This window comes from Mirounga angustirostris, unplaced genomic scaffold (assembly GCF_029215605.1).
Source record: "Mirounga angustirostris isolate CCGP_5_RB_7025 unplaced genomic scaffold, mMirAng1.0.hap1 SCAF_8, whole genome shotgun sequence".
NCBI lineage: Eukaryota > Metazoa > Chordata > Mammalia > Carnivora > Phocidae > Mirounga > Mirounga angustirostris.
The window spans coordinates 100,772,948-100,800,822 of NW_026991716.1; the positions used below are offsets into that span (position 1 = coordinate 100,772,948).

Here is a 27,875-nt window from a genome sequence, read left to right on the forward strand (position 1 = left end):
AGCATACAAAACCAGTTTCTAACACATAGAGAGGAAATACAGAACTCATAATGCAAACAAAATTGTTTATTGAAATAGTTACTAAAGAATGAGGTACACGAGGTGTGATTTAGATGTTTTAGAAATTAAATTGTAAGTTGGGTAAGGAATTCAGATTCGTAAGCTGTATTAGGGACCTTAATATCTGAATTTGGAAAATAAAGTAAAATTCCATTATCACTGAAATGCTTAATTCTTCAAGGAATCTTCTCGGCTGTGAAAACTTGAGAAGCTTGTCTCCTGGCCTTGAAAAGGAATTTTAAAGAACTGTTAATTTTAAGCAATAAGTCCATTATTAGAATATATATTAATCATCTAATATAAAAACTAAAATCTAGAAATTTTTTCAAGGTAATGAAAATTCCTTAAGAAAAATTACAACTTCAAACTTAGGAAATTAGAAATAAACTTTTTTTTTTTTTTTAAGTAGGCTCCAGACCCAGAGTGGAGCCTGACGTGGGGCTTGAACTACAGACTCTGAGATCAAGACCTGAGCTGAGATTGAGTCAGGTGCTTAACTGACTGAGCCACCCAGGCATCCCAGGAATAAACATTTCTAAAGCCAAACCAAAAAAAAAAAAGAAAAAAATTAAACAAAATACCAGATAAACACAAAACAAAGTAAAAAGAAAATTCATTGTTTTAAGGAATAATGAGTCAAAAGTAAAAATGATGGATCACAGTCATAGAGAGACATGTATAAATACAGAGAAGGAGAGATAGAGCAGTGAGCAGAGAACCTTTAAGAAAATTATCTCCTTCATTATGGTCTTAAAAATGTCACTTTAAAAGACTTTTTTTTTTTTTTAAGATTTTTATTCATTTATTTGAGAGAGAGAGAGCACAAGCAGGGGGAACAGGGAGAGGGAGAAGCAGATTCCCCTCTGAGCAGGGAGCCTAAGGGGGCTGGATCCTAGGATCCTGAGATCATGATCTGAACTGAAGGCAGATGATTAACCGTCTGAGGCACCCAGGTGCCCCTAAAAGACCTTTTAAACATTTGTTCTATTTTCACAACTTGAGTTACAAATCAAGGTATATTATACCAAACTAATTTAAAACAAAGTTAAATCAAGATTACATAATGGAAAACAAAGAATGCAGTGACAGAATTTAACTACAACATGTCAACGTATGAAAAGAATTGAGGAAAATGGCTATTAAATAGGTTTGTATGCGTTACTTAAGTGAATTGCATTAGGAGATATTTTCCAACATAAATCCTTTCACCTAAACAAGTGTTCAAACATATACAACAGTTTGGAATTATTAGATACTCAAAATGTATTTATGGCAGAAATGTATTATGGTAATTATAGGACAGTTGTCAGGATAAAAACAATTTTTTGAAACCCGATTCCTCTCCTTGAATAAGAGCTGCATGATTAAAATATTATAATTAACTCCAAATATGAAGAACAAAACATAAAATGCAGTTACAAGTATCTACATTTTGGGATACTTTAAAATACCAAATTTGTTCTGAAATTCCTACAATTAAAATTATAGCTATCACTTAGGAGGAAAAAGACATTTTAAAATGAGCTATAAAAAAACAATCACCCTGAAATAAAAAGTAAAGTCATTAATGTGCCCTTAGTAAAAGACACAGGTTTCTATCTGGTGATATGCAGATCAATCAGTACATCAGTATTTGCTGAATTCCTATAATGTATACAAGCACTGTTAAAAATGGCAGAATAACTATAAGACACAGTGATTTTTTTTAAAAAAAGGAAAAAACAAAAACCTAAGCCTGAAAGCAATATGCGAAAACAATGTTAACTGATGATTTTTCATTTTTCAAAATATATTGTCCTATCTTTTCAATAAAAGTGAATTGTTCACATACAAGCTTAATTAGCAAACATGAAATGATGAGACTTTGTATCCTCCCAGAAGAAGCAATATAGAGAAGGGCTCTGGATGTAAACAGACTGAATTGGAATCCTGCCTCTTGTTACTTAGCAGCTGTGTGACTTTAGAAATAGGATACAACTTTTTTGAGCTTAGGCATCCTCCTCTGTAAAATGGGAATAATAGTGACTACTCCATGGGGCAGTTGTGTAGATTACATTAGTTAATATTTGTGTAAAATGCTTAGGATGGTGCCTAGCACAAAGCAAGCATTATAAAGTATTACTTTATCAATATCACAATTATAATCATATTATTATTTCTTCTCTATCTGGCGGCATTGTACACAGTCAGCCAAGTTCTGATTTTTTTGGTTAAAGACACAGCTACTCTCCATGACTCAAAAAAAAAAAAAAAAAGAAGAAGAACAGTAGCAAATGCACATTTTTAGTATTCTAACACCAATGTCTCAGTTTCTAAAACCAGAAAGTTAACAACTAAAATGTTCAGCTAGGCTCCATGATAATATTTAACCTCACCTATGCTCTGTTGATGAACAAGCATCTTGGTATTTATAACTATTAACACTAACCTCTAACAAACAAAAAACAGACTCTTAACTATAGAGAACAGATGGCTACAAGAGGGGAGGTGGGTGCGGGGATGGGTGAACTAGGTAAAGGGGATTAAGAGCACACTTAACTGAGTAATGTATAGAATTGCTGAATCGCTGTATTGTACACCTGAAACCAATATAATATTGTATGTTAACAACACTGGAAGTACAATAAAAATACAGGGACACTTGGATGGCTCAGTTGGTTAAACATCTGCCTTCGGCTCAGGTCATGCATGATCCCAGTGTCCTGGGATTAAGTCCCATATTGAGCTCCTTGCTCAGCGGGGAGCCTGCTTCTCCCTCTGCCTGCTACTCCCCCTGGTGTGCTCTCTCTCTGACAAATAAATAAAATCTTTAAAAATAAAATAAAATAAAATAAAATAAAAATATAGGGGCACCTGGGTGGCTTAGTCAGTTAAGCATCTGCCTTCCTCTTGGGTCATGATCCCAGGGTTCTGGGGCTCCCTGCCCAACGGGGAGCTTACTTCTCCCTCTCCCACACCCTGCTTGTGTGTGCATGCGTGCTCTGTCAAATAAAATCTTTTGAAAAATAAAATAAAAATATGTCTTTTTAAAAGTCAAGAATAAATAAATAAATAAATAAATAAATAAATAAATAAATAAATAAATAAATAAAATTAATCTCTTAACTTTATGCAGCCAAATTAATGATAGGGTGAAAAAATGAATGCAATTTTGGCATTTATGTCATGGCAAAGAAACCTTTGAGATATAATTAAATTGAAGAACCTCTGAAACAATCTTTGCCTTTATATTCCAAGTTGTGAGGCTGAAAAGATGAACTCTAGTTCTCTCATTTCAAGTAATTTTAGTGCTTTCCCCTGTAATGCTGTTACTCTTCATAAATGCTCCTCTCTAGTCCTCTCTTTTCTCCTCAGAGAGAAACAAATCATGTGGAGTAGTCTAATAGGGACATTTTTTTTCTTTTAAGATTCTGGGAACTGTGCATTTTCTAGACTTGATATGCCATTACATAGCTTCAGTTTATACCAAGTGGAGGCTTTTCAATCCCTAGAAATTCTTATGAACATACCAGTCACCACTTAACTGTAAGGGATAAAGAGGCAACTGTACTGAACTTAAATTCTAGAACTGTGTATATCCAGTAACCCCAAATGCATAAGATGGAGTCTCAATAATTACAAGAATCACACTTAATAAACCATAATTATTAAAACCAATATGCGTTAGGTCTCCGGGGATTAAGTGAGGTTTTCTTTACCATATATGTTATTAACAATTATATAAGAGTAAATATTTTTATGAAGCTCTGATTAAAGTATTTCAAAGTCATTAGGTAGCATTTGAAATTCAAAGATGTCCACTCCAGAAATTAAAACCAAAATAATGCAGAATGAGATACAAAGGGATTAACATTGATTCTAACTAAAAACTTTAAATTTGTAAGTTCAACTGGTTCAAGCTTCACATAACCAAATATGTAGATACTTACAACTTTCTCCTCTGAAGAAAGAGCACCCTCTACTGCCACTATCTGGTATTGCTTATGTTTTAAATTTCCCACAAATTTCCGAAGTTGCTTGAGATTGCTAGCCTCCATGTCTTGCTTTAACAGTTTCTGCATTTCTCGAGAAGGACATCCAGGATCAAATATTAGTAAACATAATGTTCGGTTTTTTCTCTCTTCAATTCCAACAACTGTTCGACTATGACCTATCAAAAAAAAAACAAAAACCTGTGTGTGTCTCCTGTCTATTGCTATACATATAGACATGTTATTAAATACACACACACTATATATATATTCTCTGTATGCAGTGTGTGCACATGTGTGTTTAGAACAGAAATAAAGTCAGTCCCTCTGACAGGTACTCTCACTCTGAAGACACAAATAGTTTTAGTTCTATTTCCTAACCTTCAGTTTTCATTTGTTCAATTTTTCTTTTCTTAAAGGCTTCAATGCAAAAAATTTTATGTCTATTGTGCCATATTATTTTAGTTCTTCTTTCTTAATCCCTTGATTCTTCTTATCCAAATTATTTCAAATGCATTATTTCAAATGCATGAAAGCATCTGAAAATTATCTACCACAGAACAAAATTTCTCATGAATCCAAAAGATAACAAAAGTAAATTTATATATACTAGAATTTCAATGGGGAGGGTTTAACCTTTACAGCTTGTATTCCTAAATGACAAAATTCCCAACATTTACTGCTCCTATTCCTGTTGATTCAAATCATCCATTCAACAAAGTTTATCAAGTATCCATGTGTCAGGCACTATTCCAGGCAGTTAGTTATACAGAAGCAAACATTCCTGTCTTCATGGAGTTTTCACTCTAAAAGGAAGGAATACCCTATAAACAAGGTAAGTAATTAAGCATATTATTATGCTAGATGCAAAAAAATAAAGCAGGGAAGAGAGACAGAAAATGCCAGTGGTGAGGGGTTGATAACAAGATGGAATTTTAAATAAGGTGATAGGGGAAGGCCTCACTGAAGTGACATAGATGGAGACCTAAAAAATAAAGAAGTAAGGGATGAACAAGAAAGTGAACCAGGTGGCCCTGAAATATACAAGGGATAGCACCCTTCAATACCCAGGAAAGTACCATAATGACAATGTAGCTCTGAAAATCAGACTAACGTCACAATACTCCCCTCTTCCCTATTATCTGAATCTTAATCTGTCCTCAAGCAAAAGTCAATTAGTTATCCTCTAAAGGTATAAGCTATACTTATCATCTATGAGTTATACCAACCTTGATGCTGAAGATAGATTGGAGGTTTAGATGTACACACTACTTTTGGACTCCCTTCTCTCTCTGAAGAATAATAGTTCAATATCCATTCAAATAAACGAGGATGTGTACCCAAAGGACCAGTTGACTTATGAAAATCAACAATGCGGCATCTATTAAAAAATTGACAAAATGGTTTGGAAAATAGTTTTTAAAACATGTTCACCAATGGAGTTATCAAATACAAAAAAATTTTAATTTAGAACTAATTCTATCTCATCAATATTTTCCTAAGAAGAAAATAAATACAAGTTTCATTATGTATCTGGAAAAATGTCATTTTATGAAGAAATAATTATCTAAATAAGATTTAATAAGATTGATGACTGATATAAAAGTTACATTTTCTTTTCTTTAAAAGATTTTATTTATTTATTTGAGAGAGAGAGAGAGAGAGAAACAGCGGGGAGACATTCAGAGGGAGAAGCAGGTTCCCTGTTGAGCTGGGAGCCCGATGTGGGACTTGATCCCAGGACTCCAGGATCATGACCTGAGCCGAAGGCAGTCGCTTAACCAACTGAGCCACCCAGGAGCCCTAAAAGTTACATTTTCTGACATACAAAATCTCTATGAAGAGTAAATAAGGACCATACTTTTTTTTTTTTTAAGATTTTATTTATTTATTTGACAGAGAGACACAGCGAGAGAGGCAACACAAGCAGGGGGGTGGGAGAGGGAGAAGCAGGCTTCCCGCTGAGCAGAGACCCCGATGCGGGGCTCGATCCCAGTACCCAGGGATCAGGACCTGAGCCGAAGGCAGTCGCTTAAAGACTGAGCCACCCAGGCGCCCCCATACTTGGTTTTTTAAAAGTCATCTACATGTAATCTGAGACACAACTTTCATTCTAAAGTCTCTAAACCTGATGATCAATTAGAAGCTGACTTCTAATTTTAATTCCGCAATAGCCATTCACATCTATCAAAAATATCCTGACTATTTTTCCTCTTGGCTCTCACAAATTCCAGTAACAGACAAGAAAAGAATACCTGCAAAGGTCTCAGAAAAACCCTGTATGTACTCCTCTCATATATACATCTGTCTATTCACTATTTGGCACTAGATCACAGTGGTATTCCTTCCTCAAGAGGAAGTCAGCCTTGAATTAATGAAATTATTTTAACCAGAAGCACTACTGACACTTCCCAGCAACTATTTTTAATAGGTCGGGTAGAAGCAAGCGGTGCCTGAGTGGCTCAGTGGGATAAGGGCCTAACTCTTGATTTCTGCTCAGGTCATGATCTCAGGGTTGTGGGATCCAGCCCCATGTCAGGCTCCCCACCGAGCAAAGAGTCTGCTTGATATTCTCTCTCTCCCTCTGCCCCTCCCCCACTTTTGTGCATGTGCTCTTTCTCTCTCTCTCATAAATAAAATCTTTAAAAAAATAATAAAAGTTCGGTTATAAGCAAAAGCAACTAAAAGCTTTTCTGTCACTTTAAAGTATAGGACAGATATCCTGTCCTTCCTTGTCTCTCTTAACAAAGTCTCCATATACACCAAAATTATAATGGTTGCTATCCTTAGCCTCAGGAAGTTTAGTGTTGAGGCTAACATTCAACTGATTACTACTGAGTTTTAAATGCTGAAATGAACTTCTGGATAAATTGTTAAAAAAGTAGCTATAGTACTTTTGGGTTTGAAATTGATTGCATATTTAGATTTAGAATCTGAATAGTACCCTACAGAATATAATTCATAGACAGCGAAAGGAAGACATTTAAACAAGTAGTAAAAAAATTCAGAGCATAGTATTAAAGAGGTTTTACTAAAAAATTAAACTATTTCAGGCACCAAGAAAACAGCTGGATGTATCAGGTATTTTAGACAGATATCTTCCTTCCCTTAAACATGACTTGAAAACTTAGTATATGATATAATATATGTAATCTGAAAGTGTGAACAGACTGGCAAGAAGAAAAAATAAAGTTAGAGGACATTAAAATAGTCCTTTGGATTTAGAGATCATGATGTGAGCTGAAATCCAGAGTTGGATGCTTCATCAACTGAGCCACCCAGGCACCACCAAAGTTTTTCTATTTAAAAGTTAAGAAATAGTTTCACCTCTGAATCTAATTAATTAATATGGTAAAAATGATGTGAAACAAACATAAAGGAAAACACAGAACTATGAAGTTTAAAGGCAAACTTTCCATTAAAGATGATCATAAGCATCTATCTCTGTTCCCTCTTGAAAGCCCAACAACATAATACTGAAGGAGAAAATGATTCAAACAGCCAAAGACAAAGAGAATGGAGACAGACCAAACTGCTCTGCACTTTTGGAAAATGAAAAGCAGAAAGGAAACATAAAAGTGAATGAAAAAAAACCAGACAATTGTCTTAAAATCCCAGAGAGGCTGGAAGCTTAGAGGCACTAGGTATTGGGGAGAGTAGTAATGGGGGTATAATGTGAAATGAATTGAAAATTTGCATAAAGAAGGCAAATCACTGCTTAACTACCCCCTCCATCAATGCAGGAGCTCTAGTCAGGAGAGTGGAGAATTCTCTGAATGGCCCCTAGAAAAGATCTCTTCCTATATTAAAATTTTCAGAGTTCCCCAAACAAACAGAAAGCTTCCCCTAAAATTCTATAAATGAAGTCTGCTCATATGCAAGCTCCATGTAATCCTATAGGACCTCTGATCTTTTAGTGCCTCATCCTCACTTTAGGAATGGACAACTAGGGATTTACAAAAGTTCGAAGAAAGCCTTCAAAATGCAAAAGACTAAAATAAATAGAGTGAAAACAAATTAACATGGAAAAAACCCACAAATTCAAGGAATAGAAAGAAAATGTTGGGAAAAAATTTGCAACCATAACAGACTATGATGCTATGAAATTGCCCCTTAAAATTAAAAACATGATTGCTAAGATACAAATTTCAATAGAATAGTTGGGAGATAAAGCTGAGAAAATCTACACAGTAAAACAAAAAGCAAAGATAAAAAATGAAACATGACCAATAAACTTAAAAAGTCAAAGGAGTTCAGTGGCCAACTACCAGAAGTTCCAGAAAGAAGAATAAAGAAAATGGAGGAATCGTAATTATCAGTTAACTCTGAGCTCTTATTACATGCCAGTCACAGTTCTAAGCACTTGATCATCTCACTTAATATCACTGCAACTCTATGAAGCAGTTACTATTTACATGTTCTTTTTATCAATGGTGGGACTAGGCTGCAGACAAATTAAGTCATACAGCCAGCCAATAAGCAGGAAACTAGAATCAACTGTAGGCAGTCTGACTCCAAAGTCCAAGCTCTTAACCACTATACTGAGATCTTACAATTCACAATTCTAGATTCAAAAGGAAAAACAAATGCCTAATACAATGAATCAAAGCCCCACATTCATGGTGAAATTTCATAATAGCAGGACTAAGAGATGATGCAAAAAACTTCCAGACAAAATAAATAGGTTACACATAAAAGGAATGAAAATCAGATAACATCTTACCTTCTCAATAGTAACACTGATTGCTAGAAGTCAACAGAGTAAGAACTTAATTTGATCTGAAAATGATTTTGAGTTTAGAATAACACAGCCACCCAAACTATTTTAAGTAATAAGGACTAGGCACCTTTTCTTAGGAAGCTAATGAAAGATGTGTTTAAGTAGAAAAGCAATCCAAAAAAGATAAAGACATGGAATCCAGAAAAAAGTCCTGGCTCTACTTCAAGAAAACAATGAAGAAATGTTACATGATTACAGCTTTGAAGGGAATCTAGGAGACTAGAGCAAAGACAATGGAGGGCTTCATGGAAGAAGTGTCCAGGAATAGGAGTGCCTCAGATTACATAAGTGGAGGTTGTGAAAAAGTTTGAGACCATGATGCAGTCAAATAGTAAAAAGGAAAAGAAAAGACAATTCTTAACTCAAGGAAAATTTTTAAAAGCTTTTCAGGAAAGGAAATAAAATCAGAAATGAATAATATTAATACAATTATTAATTATTAACCAAAATAAAAGGATTGAGGGTGAACACAGGTAAGAAATGTGAGGGAAATGCAACAATGTCTAAAACTGATTAACCAAAAAAAGAAAAGAAAAAAAAAAAAAGCCCTGAAAGCATATTATTCAGAAACAATGGACGTAACAGCTGCGTCTGAGAAATCAGACTTGAGAAGAGAGAAGAACATAAGATAGGGACTGAATTGCTGGTTTTTATAAGCCTTTCAGTGCCACTTAAATTTTATTTTTTAACTGTCCTTTGATAAAAGAAAAAAACAACAACAAAGAAAACCTCCCAGGTATGACAATAACCTTAACTTGGGTTTTCAGGTACATACTTTACCCTTAGGGAGGTCAGAAGTGTATATACTTCACATGCTCCGATCCAGGCCTTTGTTCCCTGTAACCTGTTATTAAGTTGAGAGGCACCCTGAGGATCAAAACCCTCCTTCCACGCATCTTCAATCATAGACTGAATTTTTGGAATGCAAGGAATTGACATACCTAAAATAATACAAGCAAACATGTTACATGATAGTTACTAAAGTACTATATATTAATTCATTCCATATTGTATGTACAGTTGATCCTTGAGCAATACAGGGAGGTTAGGGGCACTGATAGCCTGCACAGTTGAAAATCTGCATATAACTTTTTGCTCCCCAAAAACTTCACTACTAATAACCTACTGTTGACCGGGAGCCTTACCAATAAACATAAAACGAACAGTTGATTAACACATATTTTATATGTTATACATATTATATACTGTATTCTTATAATAAAGCTAGAACAAAGAAAATCATAAGGAAAAAATCATAAGGAAAATATATTTACAATATTAGACTGTAAAAACCCACGTATATGCAGTGCAAACTCATGTTTTTCAAGGGCCAACTACATATCAGTGGACACGTTCAGAGAACTGTATTTCACATACCTTTCAAGCAATCGTCATAAGCATCATTTTGCAGTAATGATGAAAGTAGCATCTGGAAATTTCGGTAACCACAACCCCAACCTTTGTCACCAAAAGATGAATGAAAGTGATCCACCCCTGTGGAAAGCCACACGCGCCTCACATCTGTGGCCGCATTCTGATAGTATCTGTAAAGTGCTTCAATAATTCCTAAAATAAAAAAGAGACTTAGAAGATTTAGAAGGATAACCTATCATCTTTGATGGCTGTCTCATATATTTTTTTTTTAATTTTTTTTTTTAAATCTTTTTTTTTTAAGATTTTATTTATTTATTTGACAGAGAGAGACACAGCGAGAGCAGGAACACAAGCAGGGGGAGTGGGAGAGGGAGAAGCAGGCTTCCCGCAGAGCGGGGAGCCCGATGTGGGACTCGATCCCAGGACCCTGCGATCATGACCTGAGCCGAAGGCAGACGCTTAACCACTGAGCCACCCAGGCGCCCCTGTCTCATATATTTCTAATATTAGTGTCTCCCTCAAGTGCCCCATCTAAATCCTGTCAATTCCATCTTCTTTATCTTTTTACTGTTATAACCTTTGTTCATGTCTTATTACTACTATGCAAGTTTTCCTAACACTAGCATACTACCTAAGACAATGGTGCCTCACTGTCTAGGTAATATGGTCTTAGCAACCACATCATATATAATTGCCAAAGAAAAATTTCCTCATAATAAAATTTTTTATCCTTGGCCCCTAAATTTCTTTAGATATTTTCCAATATCTTTTGTTAAATTATAATCTATTGTTAAACAGAAATAATAGCTTTAACTAATAGCTGCTTCAATTAACATTTGCACAACTAATAAAAATAAAAATCTCTGCCACACAATCACTGAATTTCAAAGCAGTTTACAAAAAGGACATAATACATTACAGAGCAGTATTCTTTAATCTTCTACAGATATATTAGTATTAAATTATACATACTCTACTACATTCTATAGTAATTTTTAAACATATGCATAAATAGAAATTAAAGGGTGACATAAATTAAAAGCAAATAGAAATTCTGGTATTTTCTTCCTGTATAACCTAATGAATCATATTCCACATCTGCTGGAATGTCCTATCCCACAGAAACCTTTTTACATGGAAACGTGTGAAGAAATATAAAGATGGTCTTCAGAAACAGACTCATGGATATGAAAATATATGGCATAGGAAATTACAAATAAGTGGGGAAAGTACAGAGTTGCTTTCCTTTCTTATTGCTTGAGATACATCAGTAATAAGAACTTAAAAGTACTGTTATAAATAAGGGGAAAAAATTAAATCCACACCTTCTCTTTCTCTCTCTCCTCTCTCATACACACTTATGTACAGATAAATCCCAAGTGAATTAAAAGTAGAAATAGGAAAAGCAAAGTATAAATGTTTAAAGAAAATATAAAGGAATATGTTTATGACCTCAGAGTTGGGGGATCTCCTTAAACAAGACACTTAGGATATAAATAAAGACAAAGGCAGAAATTTGATTAAATTCAAATTTAAAACTCTAATTAAAGATACCATATACAAAATTTAAAGGCAAATTATAAATACTGAAGAAGACATTTGTATTTCATATAATCAACAAATTAGTGTCCTGAATATTGAAGGAACTCCCACAAATCAGTAAGAAAAAGACAACCCAAAAGAGGACAGACAAAGGAAGGGAATAGGTTTTTTACTGAAGAAACTAACTCAGGAGTAATTAGGAAAATGCAAATTAAAATTTCAAAAACGAGTAGCAAAAATTAAAAAGTGTCACCATACAAAGTGTGAGTGAGAATACAATGATGCAAATGCAGATTATGATCATTTTGGAAAACAATTCTGCAATAACCTTAACAAAGTTAGAGATGTATATGCCCTTTAACCTAGTATTTCCAGTTCTGGATGCATTACAGAGAAACTCTTAAAAAAGACCTCTTGACAAAAGGGAACAAACTGAGGGGAGGTGGGTGGGGGATGGGGTAAATGGATAATGGGCAGGGGCGCCTGGGTGGCTCAGATGGTTAAGCATCTGCCTTCGGTTCAGGTCATGATCCCAGGGTCCTGGGATCGAGTCCCACATCAGGCTCCCGGCTCAGCGGGGAGCCTGCTTCTCCCTCTGACCCTCTCCCCTCTCATACTGTTTCTCTCTCACTAGCTCTCTAAAAAATAAATAAAATCTTTAAAAAAAAAAAATGGATAATGGGCATTAAGGATTAAAAAACAACAACAAAACCAACCAAACAAACAACAAAAAAAACCTATTCATAATTTGTATGAACAACCTAAATGTTTGTCAACCACGAAAACAGGTAAATAAGTTGTGTAAAACTCATACAAGGAAATACTATACCAGAGTCAAAATGAAGTACAGCTATAAGAATCAACATATCTGAGCAGACCAAATAGAAACAGATGTATATCAATTTATACATAGTTTAAATACATTAAAATATTACATATATTTATGGACACCTACATATATGGTAAAAGCATTACAGTATATGAGACTAATAAATACCAAATTCAGGGTATCGGTTCTCCTTGTGGATGAGGAGGGATTAGAATCAGAAAGGGATGCACAAGGGATTTAAAATACATATGAGGTTTACAGCTTCAAAACAGTAAGATTAGGAATCTCTGTGGCAAGAACAAAGCTGTTTCCATATAAATTTTTTTACTACACTAATAGGTATATTAAAAAGATACCTTAAAAAACATCATGGAAAAGGCATTCTTTGGAGCAAGGCAGATATGATTGTGAATAGTAGCTGGGCCAATAAGTAGCTATGTGGTTACGTTGGGAAAGTAATTTAATCTATCTAAATCACAATTAACTAATCCAGAAAAATGTAAAAGTATACAAGTGAATGTCTGTTTTGAGTTAAATGATGCAATATATATATATAAAGATCTTAGTGTCTAAATCTATACTAAAACAATATAGTAGGCACTATCTAAGTGTGACTATTAAGCACTTGAGATGTTACTTGCCCAGATAAAAATACTCTGTAAAGTATAAAATACACATTGGATTTTGAAGAATGTACAAAGATTGCAAAATATTTCATTAATAGTTTTTAATATTGATTATATGTTGAAATAATAATATTATGGACACATAGGGTTTAAAATACTAAAATTAATTTCACTTCATCCTTCTTTCTTACTTTTTCTAACGTGACTACTAGAATTAAAAAAATATATATGTATATATATATTTGGCTCGCTTATATTTCTATCACACAGCATTGATCTAGAACAGTAACCATCAATAAAAACTTCTAAAAGGCTCATTTTCAAATGTCAAGTAAATGAACACAATATAAAAGTAAATTATTTTTAAGTGAATTATTTAATGAAAAAATAAAAGTGCAGAGGTTTAAAAAAAAACATTTAAAAAAATTATTTGAATAGTCTCACCTAAAAGTATACAAACTATGGATAATTAAAATTAAGCAAAATTTAAAAAATCCTGATTATTACTTCACTGTTACATGAAATACTAAAATAATGATTTTGATGTTTAAGTACTCACCAGAAGTTTTTGTTTTTCCATCATCAATACCAATAGCTAGCGATTCCATCATATCAGCTTTTCTTCTATGAAATTCAGATGGATGCATTCTTCCCCTATTGACTTCTATCTCCATATTTCGTAGTTGCTGTTGTTTGTATCCTCCAGAATTATCTAAACCATATTGTCTCTATCAAATATAAAAATGACTTACTTTTTATGTCCCTTTACCTCGATGAGGATGGAAACTTACTACAATTTTATTTATTTGGAAATGTACTTTGAAACATTCTGGTTTATAGCTTTGCACAGTGGCAGTATCGTAGCCAATGAGGTTTATCCGAGGTGCAATTATTGCTAATTGAAACATTCTGGTTTATAGACTTTCATACAAGATTAAGATTTTTTTATTAGATATTTTTATTTAAAGATTTTTCTTAAGATTTTTATTAAAGATAAATAACACACACACACACACAAATCCCTAAGTTAGTAACAGCCTTTCTCTGTTAACAACCACCAGGGCAAGAGATTTGCTTTCTCTGTATTAGGGAAGGTAAAGAATCCTGTCTTCCTACTAAAGGTATGGAAAAAGGCAGATGAGTTCTGAACATACCGCTGATTTATTTAAGAAAACTTGTCAGTACTTATTATTTGGTTCCAGGCTAGCCTATGAAGGCCTACTTAATCCATAATTCATTCAGGCAGTAATTCTACATAGTAAATTAACTACGTTTTTTTGCTCACTGGATAGAGAATCTCCAATGTATAACACAGCCTCTATGGAAAAAGTTTTTGAGATCTAAACAACTTGCAAAGTTACTTAACAAACTCCCTTAAATACTGGAAACTTTTTGTATTGATAATGTTCAAAATTATATAAGACAAAGAAAACTGAGGAAAAGCCAACTTTTTTTCCTCCTCTGAATCTTGGTGGGAAAATGTTTTGCAAATAAATGAATCACCAAGGAGAAAAATAGCCTAAATTAGATATTCTAAAATGAGAATTACATAGTCATATGTAACATCTGAGAAGAAAAACTCAGAAGTAGGTCTGAGAAATTATGGTATGTACAATGCACATTAGTATATTAAAGGTTTTGAGAAATCTTGCAGTATACAAACCTGTTTAACTGAATACTTTCAAATCTATTCAATCATAAGCCCTTTTTATTCAAACGTTACCCTATTAGCACATAGAAAACGTTTTTAGAAACTCTGAGCATTATTAGCACAGGTAGTAGTTCACAGAAAATTATGACTGAAAAAAGTAGAAAAATCTATTAAAAATTTAAATGCATTAAAATATACTAGATGCTGCCAGTTTACTTCAGCAGATACCACCAACCCAAGATAAAGTCTCAAATACCACCAAAATTGGGTTTTCTATTAAAAATGGCTCTTTTTAAATGCCTGAATTGCAATCACTAAAAAAATTTAACACTCAGACAGGAGATATTAATTCTAAGTTTCTCTTTTAAGTATCTATCTATACAAACACTTAAATTCTGAGTACTTGCTTCCTAATCTGCCCTGTCAATTTAACATAGGTTTGAATCCAGGCTTTACCATTTAATACAGCCTGAACCTGAACAAACTACTAGCTACATAAGCACTCTGTCTTTACTTCCTCATTTGTCATTTAGGCAGTTGTTGTGATGATCTTAAGATACTATATATGAAGTGCTTATCCCGGTACATGATCAGAATGAGTACTTATAAGTGGTAGCTGTTATGAATTATAAAATGTGTATGTAAAAATGTGTTGGTATTTTGTATACCAACAATGACAAAAATAATAGGCTGCAGTCTTGACAGCATGTTTGAAAAATAAGAACTCTACCAAAGCAAAATATTACAATTGTTATTAATTTTTGTACCTGCAGCTTCTGAAATTCTCCCATTTCTTGTCGTGCTTCTTCAGATCTCCTCTTTCTGTCTTCTTCTTGTTGAAGCTGGTGAGCCAATTCTAGATCTCTAGAACATTGGACTCTATCTATGCCTATGAGATATTTTTAATGCTTAGAATAAAATAACTACTGAATTCAAATCTCACCTATTATATGTTAACTCATATCTTTTAAATGGAATAAATGCTATTATTTTGATATTTACTCATGACTATGATGTCACGGAAACACTGTTTCTAGCAGAACTTGAATGGCTTCTACAGGGTAGAACCTCCACTTAAATCACTAATATTCACTGAATAGGTAGGCTGTGACAAGCATTTTTCATTAATTATCTCATTTGATCCTCATAACAACCTTAGGAAGTCAGATATTATTTCCTAAGGAAATCAGAACTTAGAGAAATCAAGTAATACTCTTCATTGGTGTTCCTTATTAACACAAATAAGGAAGACTGGCTTTTAAAATAAACTGGGGGGAGAAAAGGAAATAATGAAGAGCATAAAAATATGTCTGCCAAGTATAGCTTTTTTTTTTTTTTTTAAAGATTTTATTTATTTATCTGAGAGAGAGAATGGGAGACAGAGAGCATGAGAGGGGGAGGATCAGAGGAAGAAGCAGACTCCCCGCTGAGCAGGGAGCCCGATGTGGGACTCGATCCCGGGACTCCAGGATCATGACCTGAGCTGAAGGCAGTTGCTTAACCAACTGAGCCACCCAGGCGCCCCTGCCAAGTATAGCTTAATTACAGTCTGGTCTCAAACAAATGGTACAACTTTGCAACATGTTGCCCTGTTTCCTCTCTACCCAGTATCCCACAGATATATTAGTCAGTGGCTTCTGGCCAGGATCTGGTCTTCCTGACTTCCAATTTGATATTTGAATTATGTATTTGAATATTCTTTCTTTCCTTTCAAATCTCTCAGTCTCTACTACATCTTCCTATTTGGTCCCCACTTCCACTGCCAGAGATAAACAATTTACAACTGATTTTTAGCATAATTCTGACACTATCTACAGTGATTTACTCAGGACATATCTTTCATTATCTATCATAGGCTTATAGAATAATTTATGTACCCATACAAAGCCTATTATAAACAAAAGAATTATCAGACTTTCAGCTTCAGAGGGTTATTTTTCCACAGCAGTCAGTGGAGAATCACTGGAGAAGAGGACTGTTAAATCTTTGCCCCAGTGATTCTCATTTTGGGATCAGGCTGAGTGAGCAAGAAATATTACGCATGAAGATCACTTATTGGTATTAGGATCATTAATACTGGGTACTGAAGACCCCTGAATTAACAGGAGATATCAATGTACCTTAAGAAAATGAAATCCAGTAGAACACAATTGGTTTCTCTTAGGGTCTACTTTATATTGTTTCAATGGGACTCTGAAACTCACAGAATCCTACTTCTAAGGCACCACAATGATCAATGCCACTATTCAAAAAGAAAGGAACAGAGAGGAAATTGTATAGAGTCACTTACAAAACTAGTAAGTGGTAATATAAGAAACTGGGCAAACTGGAAATGAACTTGAAAAACATTTAAATCATACAGTTCATATATTTTTAAAAAACTAGAAGTGCCATATGGCAGTTTCTTAGTTCAACAACAACTTTTGCTGACCTGATGCTAAATTCAGTTATTTCTAGCTGTTGAACGAATGGCCTCAACCTCAGCAAACAGATTTCGTAAAGTGTACATATTTCATTGTCTTCTAAATACTAGTGCTCTGGGGCAAAACTCTGAGGGCAAAATCACTAATTTAGTTACTGCTCAAAACAGTTCATCCTATACAACTTTTCTGTGAAACAACTTCCAAAAAGAAGTTGAAGTTACATTAGAATTCTTTAAAGGGACAAATTTATTTTTAACCAGTACGCTTTTTTCCCTCTGTATCACTACTCTAAAAATTAGATATATCCTAGGAAGCAGAAATTAAATCATGAGATTCTTATTTTTAACATATCAACATACCTTGTCCAAAGTTGCTTTCTTCCAAATGTAAGTCAACATGTTCCTGGAGAATATGGTAATTTGTACAGATGAGCCCACACATAGGACAGTCATACAGTGGTTGATCATGGTCTGTTTTAGAGATATAATTCAGTTGATTTTATTTTTAAAACTTTTAGATTTTTTTCACCCTAAGTCAAAGATTGTCCACTGTCTACTAACCTTATTAAATAAGTAAAAGCTCTTTGTAGTTGGATTTAAAGCTATTTTATACTTCTGGGGTCAAAATGGAAGATTGAGCATAAGCACACATCTCTCTTACCACTATAATAAAAGAAAAAATTAATAATAAATATTCGGATCTGTGGTCAAAGCAAGAAAAGTATAAAGGAAAATCAAAACGGTAAGTAGGGGCCAGTCTACGCATGAATTTTAGGGGTTAAGTTAACAGCATCCTCCTTCCAAACTAAATGGTGAGGTACAAAATTCAACATAAAGCCTTCAGCATAAAGCTCAGAACTGGGATCATACTGCCTAACTGGAGCAGGAGATCAAAAAGCTGCATCCATCAAGCAGCACGGCAAGTAGATAGGTGTAGCTTGCCCAGGCCAGAAGCAGTACCTCTGCAAAAACCAAGACCTGACTGATACTGGGCACAGAAGAGGGACCCTGAGCACTGAGCCGAGCAATCCATACATGTAAGGCCTGATCTGGAAGTGGAATAACTATATTTAGAAAGTAGCTGAGGGGCGCCTGGGTGGCTCAGTTGGTTAAGCGACTGCCTTCGGCTCAGGTCATGATCCTGGAGTCCCGGGATTGGGTCCCGCATCGGGCTCCCTGCTCGGCGGGGGGGTCTGCTTCTCCCTCTCCCACTCCCCGTTTGTGTTCCCTCTCTCACTGTGTCTTTCTCTGTCAAATGGATAGAATCTTTAAAAAAAAAAAAAAAGAAAGTAGCTGAGACTGCTAGACAGCTGTTTATTTCCACAAAATGAATGTGACCGGTCTCATTTTAGGTGGATCAGCTGACCTTAAAACTGAACTAAGTCAATCTGATATGTTTGGAGAGACGCTGCAGTCAAAAAATTTAAAATTAGTTGATATATCCTATGGTGGTGAATATGGAAACCAGGCCATTGAGTTATCTACTGAGGTAAAATTCATTCAAACAGAGATATTAATTCAACATTTTGGTGAAAGCAGCCAGAAGACAGATAAGTACTGTTTTGGAGATGAAGATACACTAAAGGCTTTGCAAGTGGGAGCTGTAGAGATTCTAACAGTTTATGAAAATCTGGATACTATGAGAAATGTTCTTCATTGCCAAGGCACAGAAGAGGAGAAAATTCTCTATCTAACTGAAGAATAAGAGAAGGATAAATCTCATTTCACTGACAGGACAGGAACATGAACTGATTGAGAATATGTCCCTCCTGGAATGGTTTGCTCACAACTATTAAAAATTTGGAGCTACACTGGAAATTGTCACAGATAGGTCATAAGAAAGATCCTAGTTTGTGAAAGGATTTGGTGGACCTGAAGTATCTTGCAATACTGAGCTGATTTCCATGGAATGGAATACCAAGGAGGAGACGATGAATTTTTTTACCTTGATTGACTAGCAGGTAGTTGACATGGGTCCCAGAAAATGTGCCTCATCCTGCAGCAGCCAACTCAAGGAACATACCTCTGGTGGAATCCAAATAGATCTCTGCCTTACAACTGGACCATTTTCAGAACTTAATCCAGGAGCACTGGCTACTGAAAACAACCAAACAAAACCAGACCCAACCCTATACTTGGCTTTGTCATGGTGTCAACACTGCAGCCTACGACTAAGTTCCTAAATGCTACCTTGGACTAATTTTAAAAGGAAACCCAGTTTTTACTTTTACTTGATGACCAAATTGGGTGCTCTTGTATTTTATGAAAAAAAATTTTTTAACCTTCATACATTCAAGCAACATAATTTAAGTGCTATAAATCTTCAAAAGTTAATAGAAGTGACATCCTAAAAAAAGAAAGAAATGCTAGAGATCAAACACGTGGGCTTATTAGCAGGCTGGACATGGCTGAGGAAAGAATCTCTGAGTGTGAGATGAGAAAAGATATTCCCCAAAATGAAACGTAAAGAGAAAAAGACCCTCCCCCCAAAACCTCCCCCCATAAACATAAAAAAACAAACCCACAATCTCCAAAAACTGTGGGAGAACTGCAAAAGGTAGAACATACACAAAATGGGAATACCAGGAGAAGAAAGAAAGGAACAAAAGTATTATTTAAAGCAATAAGGTCTGAGAGTATCCCCCAAGCTAATGTCAGACATCAAACTATAGATCTTGGAAGCTCAGAAAACACCAAGCACAGTAAATACAAAAAATTACATCTAGGCACATCACATTCAGACTTCAGAAAAATCAAAGATAAAAAATCTTGAAAGAAGCCAGAGGGAAAAAACACCTTGCCTATAGAGGAACAAAGATAAGAATTACATACAACCTCTCAGAAGTCATTCAGGTAATAAGAGAGAGGAGTAAAATATTTAAAGTTTCCAGAAGAAAAAAAAAAACCCCACCAACCTAAAATTCTGTACCATTCAAAATTATCCCTCAAAAGTGAAGGAAAAATAAAGAATTTCTCAGACAAAAATTGAGGGAAATTGTGCAAGGAATGTTAAAAGAAGTTCTTCAGAGAGAAGGAAAATTATATTGGTCAGAAACATGGATATCCTTAAAGGAAGAGCATCAGGGAAGAAACAGGAGATGATAAAATAAAAACTTTTATTTTTCTCATTAATTGATACAAAAGGTAAGTTTATTCAAAATAAAAATAGCAACAACGTATTAAATTATGTGTGTGTGTGTATATATATATATATATGTATATACATGTGTGCTTACATTTACTTGAAATGAATGATAGCAATGACACAAGGGATGGGGAGGAATTAGGAATATCTTATTATTATAAGGTCTTTGCACTCATATAGTGATACGTTATTCAAAAGCAGACTTGGATTAGTTGTTAATGTATACTGCAAACTCTAGGCCAAGGACTAAAAAAGTAAAAACAAGTGTAATTGATATGCTAAGAAAGGAGAGTACTGAGCAAGTGACATCTCTTGCCTATTATCAGGAGTAGAAGTCCAAATGCATCTTGATATCAGAATCACCACGGAAAACAATGCTGTCAAGTACTAGACAGAACACTTGACTCACAGTAAACAGAGAAAGAGCAAGATCTTCTTCAGTATTAGACATTAGTCTGCCATGGCCAGTGGGTCACTTCCAGCAGCCCACACAGGGCAATTGGTCTGTACACACCTCTCCTGCACCACAGAATGAAAGATGTCATCCCCTTCCAGCAGAGGATAGATTTAGCATTAAGGCTGTTCAGGTGCCATAGGACACACATGCTTAAGTAAAACAAAGGAGTATATATTGTTGCCTGAAACAGGAAAAGATATTTCCATACACAGGCTGTGAGAACTCTATCTCTTGAGAAGGAAGTGTTCTAGGCCTAAGGATCATTCTTATGTGGCCAAATAGGGTCAAAAGACTACATGCATGAACTGTTTTTCCCCATGGAGAGAAAATAAAATCATACGAAATGCTCAATTAAACCACAATATCAGGAAAAAAGTCGAAGACAAAAAAAGAAGCAAAGAACAAGGGCAACAAATAGAAAACAATAACAAATATGGTATATTAATCTAACTATAGGAATAATCACTTTAAACATCACTGGTCTAAACATACACATTAAAAGACAGATTATCAAGGTGGAGCAAAATATAAGACCTACCTGTGTGTTGTCTACAAGAAATTCATTTTAAATATAAATACACATATAGAGGGGCACCTGGGTGCCTCAGTTGGTTAAGCATCCGACTTGGTTTGATCTCATGGGTTGTGAGATGGAGCCCTACGTGAGCTCTGTGCTCAGTGGGGAGTCTACCTGAAGATTCTCTCCCTCTGCCTATTCACACATCCCCTCAAAAATAAATAAATACATCTTAAAAAAATACAAATATAGATTAAAAGTGAAGGGATAGAGAAAGATACATCATGCTAACACTAACCAAAACCAAAACCAAACAAAGATCCGGAGTCAGCTAATATTAATTTCAGAGAGGGCAGATTTCAGAACAAGGAATGTTATCCAGGATAAAGTGGGGCATTACATAATGACAAAGGGTTCAATACTCCAAAAAGACATAAAAATCCTTAATGTGTATGGGCCTAACAGAGTGTCAAAATACATGAGGCAAAAATTAACAGAACTGCAAGAAGAAACAGGCGCATCTGCTATTATACAGTTAGAGAATTTTTAACATTACTCTTTTAGAAGTGGACAAATCCAGCAGGCAGAAAGTAAGTAAGGATATAGCTGAACCCAACAGTACCATCAGTCAACTGAATATAATTGATGCTTATACACAAGTTCATCCAACAGCAGAATACACATTCTACTTAAGCTCATATAAAATATTCACCAAGACAGACCACATTCTAGGCCATCAAACATAATTTAGGCCATTAAAGCTTAAGAAATTTAAAGAATTAAATTATAATCAAACAGTCTGCTCTCAAACTACAAGGGAAATAAACAAAAATTAAGAGAAAGAGCTGAAAAATCCCCAAATACTTGGAGATTAGACACACATTTAAATAATGTACCAAAGAAATCTCAAGGTAAATTTTAAAATATTTTGAAATAAATGAAAATTAAAATACAACTTAAAGTTTGTGCAATGCAGCAAAATCACTGCTTAGAAGGAAATTTATAACATTCTACGCAATCATCTAGGTTTCCACTACAGGAAACTAGAAAAAGAAGAACAAGGTAAATCCAAGATAAGCAGAAGAAATTTAAAAAAAAAAGAGCAGAAATCAATGAAATTGAAAACAGAAAACCAATAGAGAAAAGCAATGAAACCAAAGGCCTCTAGCCAAGCTATCGAAGAAGAAAAAAGAGAACACAGATTGTTAACACCAGAAATAAAAAAGGGGACATCACATATCCCATGTACGTTCCAAAGATAATAAAGTTATATTATGAACTATGCCACAAATTTGTAAACTAGATGAAATGGACCAATTCCTTGAAAGACACAACTGGGCAAATTAATACAAAAAAAAAATACTGAGGTAAAAACCTAACAAAATATAAAGACATACATGAGAAAAAATACAAAATTCTGATGAAAGAAATCAAAGAAAAACTATGTTGAGATATTTCTTGTTCATGATAGGAGGACTCCATATTGCCACAATGTCTATACTTCCCAACTTGATCTATAGATTCCAGACAATCACAATAAAAAATCCCAGCAAGTTATTTTGTGGCTATTAAGTAGCTGATTCTAAAATTTATATGAAGAGGCAAAAGATCTAGAATAACCAATACAATACTGAAGAAGAGCAAAGTCAAAGAACTGGCTCTACCAGACTTCAAAACAGTAGAAAGTTAGAGTATCAAGACACTGTGGTACTGAAAAAAGAACAAACAGATCAATGGAACAGAACAGAGAGCCCAGAAAGAGACTAATAGCCCAGTCGACTAATCTTTGACAAAGCAAAGACAGAACTATGGAGGAAAGAAAATCTTATCAACAAATGGTGCTGGAACATGTGGACATCAAAATGCAAAGAAAATGAATCTAGACTCAGACCTTATGTCCTTCACAAAAAGTAACTTGAAAATGGATCACAGACCTAAACTTAAAATGTGAAACCACAAAACTCCTAGGACATAACATAGGAGAAAACTTAGATGACTTAGGATATGGCGATGAAAACACCAAAGGCATGATGAAGTTACAAAATAAATGATAAGGTAGACTTCATTAATATAAAAAACTGCTCTGCAAAAGACATTGTCAAAGAGAATAAGAAGACAAGTCACAGAATGGGAAAAAATATTTGCAAAAGATACATGTACTAAAGATCCGTTATCCAAAATATACAAAGAACTCTTAAAAATCAACAATAAGAAAACCAAAACCAGATTAAAATGTGGGCTGAAGACCCTCACAGACACTTTACCAAAGAAGATATACAGATGGTAATGAGGCATACAAAAAGATGTTCATTTATGTTTATGAGAACACTTCAAATTAAATTAAGATGAGATACCACAACACAAATATTAGAATTCCTTGAAAGACACAACTTTAGAATGGCCACAATCTGGAACACTGACAATACCAAATGCTGGTGAGGATGTGGAGCAACAGGAAATCTCATTCACTGCCACTGTGAAAGAGTTTGGCAGTTTCTTATTAAAACTAAATACACTATTATTATACAATCCATTAATCACATTCCTTGGTATTTACCCAAGTGAATAGAAAATTTCTGTCCATATAAAATCCTGCATGTGGATATTTAAAGCAACTTTATTCCTAATTGCCAAAACTTGGAAACAACCAAGATGTTTTTCAGTAGGTGAATGGATAAATATACTGTAGTACATCCAGACAATGTAGTATTATTCAGCCCTAAAAAAAAGAGCTATCACGCCGTGAAAAGACATGGAGAAAAACTTAAATGCATATTACTAAGTAAAAGACATCAATCTGAAAAAGCTATATACTGTATGATTCCAATGACATTCTGAAAAAGGCAAAAATACAGAGATAGTAGAAAGATCTGTGATTGCCAGGGGTTGGGGTTGGGGAGGGGTGACTAGATGGAGCACAGAGGATTTTTAGGGAAGTGAAACTCTTCTGCATGATAACTAAAATGGTGGGTAGTTGTTATTACACATTTGTCAAAACCTATAGAATATACAATACCAAGAATGAACCTTAATGGAAACTATGGATTTTGGGTGATAATGATGGGTCAGTGTAAGTTCATTGATCATAACAAATGTATCACTTGGTACAGATATTGATAGTGGAGGAGGTTGTGAGTATATGAGGACAGTGAGTACATGGAATTCTCTGTACTTTTTCCTTAATTTTGCTGTGAACCTGAAACTGCTGTAAAAAATATTTATTAATTTTAAAAAAGTGAATCTAGACTCTCCTTACACCTTTTAAAAAAATAACTCAAATGAATCACAGACTTAAATGTAAAATTCATAACTATAAAACTTCTAGAAGATAACATAGGAAAGGTGACCTTGGGTTTGGTGATGAGTTTTTAGATACAAGATCAAAAGCACAATCCATAAATGAAGAAATCAAGTAAGTTGCACTTCATTAAAAGTTAAAACTTCTGCTCTGTGAAAAACAGAGTTAAAAGAATGAAAAGACAAGCTCCAGACTGGGAAATATCTGCAAAACACGTATCTGATAAAGGACTCATATCCAAAATAAACAAATTACTCTTAAAATTCAACAGTAAAGAAAAAGAGATGATTCTAAATGTACTGTATTCACCAACAACAGAGCCTCCAAACAGATAAAGCCTGAGAAAGCTGAAAGGGAAAATAGACAAATACACAATTATAATCGTGGACTTCAACAACCTCCTTTCAAAAAAGGCTAGACAGGAAATCAGAAAGGATATAGAGGATCTGAATACAAACAAAATGATCTAAATGACAAATTTAGAACACTCTAACCATTGACAACAACAGCAGAATATATTTCTCTTTCCCAAGTGTCCATGGAATATGTACCAAGATAGATCATATACAATACGTTGGTAGATAAAACAAGTTTCAACACATTTAAAAGAACTAAAATCATAGAGTGTGTTCTCTGATCATAAGGGAGTGAAACTCAGAACCACAGAAAATCAGAGTCCAAGAGAGTTCAGATGCCACTGGGCTGGTGTTAAGAGAATGCCCTCTGAAAAATGGACTCTTAGTATATTCCTCCTCAGAAAGGTTCTAAAACTACTCTCAGTGTGGTTGAAACATTTATTATCTGAATAAAAAATTCTTTTCCACAACTGTATTTTTATATCGTAATAATAGCAAATGAACAACATTATAAACTGAATTAAAAAAAAACACATTTGCAGTAATCTGATTTACAAACCAACTTTTAGAACACCACATATTAAACTGACACTACTGTTACTTATTACATAAAATGAGTATCTTACCTTCTGATGGAGTGTCTAAAAGATCAGCATGCTTTGTTTTCACATGATTTTCCATATCTTGACTACAATCTTCTATTCTTCCGCAGAACGGACATTCGGGAGGACTGTACGTTGTTTCATAAATTGATCTTTTTATTTTAGATGGGTCACACTCTTTTTCCTTACTTTTAAGGAATTTTCTAGATTCAGTTAAGTTCTCCGAATAAAAGGCTTTATGTTTTAAAGTACCATCATTAGGCAGGCTTTGAGCTGAAATTTTTGGATGATTAGATGCACAAGCTGAATGGACACTAGAATTAACTTCCATTCTACACTGTAAGGTGTCTTTCCTGTTATCTGAAGTTCTAATCTGTATTGTATTGATCCTCTCAAAGCTTCTTTCTAGTTCATTTTGCTCAAAATGAGCAGTTTCAATATGAAAACACATTTCATCATAATTCACGCCTGACAACTTGCAAAATGGACATATAACTTCATTTTCCATGTGAACAATTAGGAGGTGAGCCTTCATGTCTGGTTCCGAGGTTACTGTTTCACCACAAATATCACAAGAAAGCATAGTACATCAGGTAGCTAGAAAAGAATATAATATTATTTTAAGTTTGAAAGACTGAAGAAAAAAAATGCATTCTATAAAATGATTTGAAACAAATTTTTAACAAATATTTAAAGCTGGAATATTTGAAGATATTTTTGATGTACTTAACGTTTCCTCAAATGCACAAACTTCATTATAAATCTCAACCAAAATTTCTCTACTGTATTTTAAGTTTAGGGTTTCAATAAAATAAAAGCAATAATAGTTCAAATTAAAGTAAATAATTTTTAATATATTTCAAAAAGCATGTCTGGTCTGAGGGAGAGAAGAAAATAATGTTTATAAAATTGCCCAAGTATGGTAAGTCAGTTAAGAGAAAACGAAAAGAAATCTTATCAACTGGTCTATCTAAATACAGGAACTTAAAGTGGTTAACAATGGGGAGGGTAAATAAATACATCTTACTAACAGGAGTTAACAGTTAAAGAGCTTTAGATATATCAAAGTAATTTAAGTAGCATTATTATCATCCTATATGGAGGAAACCCTGGCTCAGATAGGTCACCAAGGCCAGAAAATGGTCATCCAAAATGCCAATTCAGTCAAACTCCAAACGCTGTCCTCTCAACCCAAATAAAAAGAGTGACCATGGTAGCAAAGAACACAGATTCCAGAACCAAGAGAACTGGATTGCAATCTCACGTTTCAGAATTTTAGGTAAGACAGCTCATGTCTTTGAGGTTTGGCCTATAAAATGAATTGTACTAAATCAGCAGTCACTTTAGGGTTTTATGGACTAATAAAGTACTGGGTACGGACAAAAGGTGATTTTGTTTAGAATTTTTAAAAAAGCAATCACAGCCACAACCTTCCTATGTCGTTCAGCTAAGGACTATTTAAAAACGAAAAGAAAAATAAGGAAACTACTCCCACTATTTGAATAAATTTAGCTTTGTAAGAAGCTACATTGTCCTTATGTTTCTTATTCCCCTTCAGACCAGTGAAAATAGTTTCCGATTTTAGAAGGAAATTCTCCCAAACCACCCGTGGAAAGAACGTCAGTTTCTTCTTTTCCCGAGGCTGGGACACAGCTAGACAGAGGGATACGCTTGAACTCCCAAACACTCTGATAAGATCAAGTGGGTGAGAGATGTAAGGAGGCTATGACAGGTAACAGGCTGGGCAGGAGGTGAGAGAAGCCGTAAAGGCCGAATGCCACAAGGTCCAGTCTGCCCAAAAGTCCGCGCCAATGTCCAGGACCCGAAACCGGCCCAGACACTGACTGAGTCAAAGTTGAGGCCGGGGGAATAAGGGAAGGGACCGTTAGTTCCTACCGGCCCGAAGATCCGGCCGCGGTCACACTGCCTTATGGTTGGCTTCCGCTTCGGGTCCGCCGCGGACGCCGTCTGGCTCTCCCGCAGAGAAGTGCACGTTCAGCGCCGATTACCTTTCCCGGCCTGGAAGACTGGGACAGGCCCTCCCTACACCCAAAGATTCACAGTTAACCAAGACAAGAACCAGCGCCGCCAAAATACTTTCACTTCCATTATCACATTCAAAAAAGCTTTTCCTCTGTCAGCCGGAAGGAAAAGACTCCCGGCATGCACTGCTCCACGCCGGTCTGGGTTGTAGTGTTTTCTGGGAGTCGTAGTCTTTTTTGCATCCTCGGTTCAGGGTGATGAC

At 34.8% G+C, this 27,875-nt stretch overlaps 1 protein-coding gene, 1 non-coding gene and 1 pseudogene across 3 annotated transcripts; 2 read left to right on the forward strand and 1 right to left on the reverse strand.

Annotated features, from left to right (window-relative positions):
- Nucleotides 1–51: 51 nt before the first annotated feature.
- ZUP1 (zinc finger containing ubiquitin peptidase 1) lies at nucleotides 52–27,771 on the reverse strand. 2 transcript variants are annotated; one of them, XM_045865381.3, is made up of 10 exons: nucleotides 27,527–27,771; nucleotides 25,655–26,227; nucleotides 17,616–17,726; nucleotides 15,601–15,722; nucleotides 13,742–13,910; nucleotides 10,189–10,377; nucleotides 9,587–9,752; nucleotides 5,261–5,412; nucleotides 3,990–4,210; nucleotides 52–284 (listed from the first exon to the last, which is right to left on the reverse strand). In XM_045865381.3, the coding sequence occupies exons 2-10, from the start codon at nucleotides 26,211–26,213 to the stop codon at nucleotides 237–239; spliced, it is 1,737 nt and encodes a 578-aa protein (XP_045721337.1). In that variant the 5' UTR covers nucleotides 26,214–26,227; nucleotides 27,527–27,771; the 3' UTR covers nucleotides 52–236. The 2 variants fall into 2 exon arrangements, with proteins under 2 accessions (XP_045721337.1, XP_064454100.1); XM_064598030.1 differs by lacking the exon at nucleotides 52–284 and adding an exon at nucleotides 310–3,055.
- LOC123838119 (U4 spliceosomal RNA) lies at nucleotides 14,021–14,159 on the forward strand. Its single transcript, XR_006789435.1, has one exon. It is a non-coding gene; the product is annotated as a U4 spliceosomal RNA (small nuclear RNA).
- On the forward strand, nucleotides 18,020–19,209 carry LOC123837125 (eukaryotic peptide chain release factor subunit 1-like; annotated as a pseudogene).
- Nucleotides 27,772–27,875: the final 104 nt, after the last annotated feature.

Coding starts and splice junctions, on each gene's coding strand:
- ZUP1 (XM_064598030.1), bottom strand. CDS start 26,213: ATGCTTTCTTGTGATATTTGTGGTGAAACAGTAACCTCGGAACCAGAC. Junction 15,723..17,615: donor AGAAAGCAACTTTGGACAAG/GTATGTTGATAT, acceptor AATATCTCATAG/GCATAGATAGAGTCCAATGT. Junction 13,911..15,600: donor GAGAATTTCAGAAGCTGCAG/GTACAAAAATTA, acceptor TATATTTGATAG/AGACAATATGGTTTAGATAA.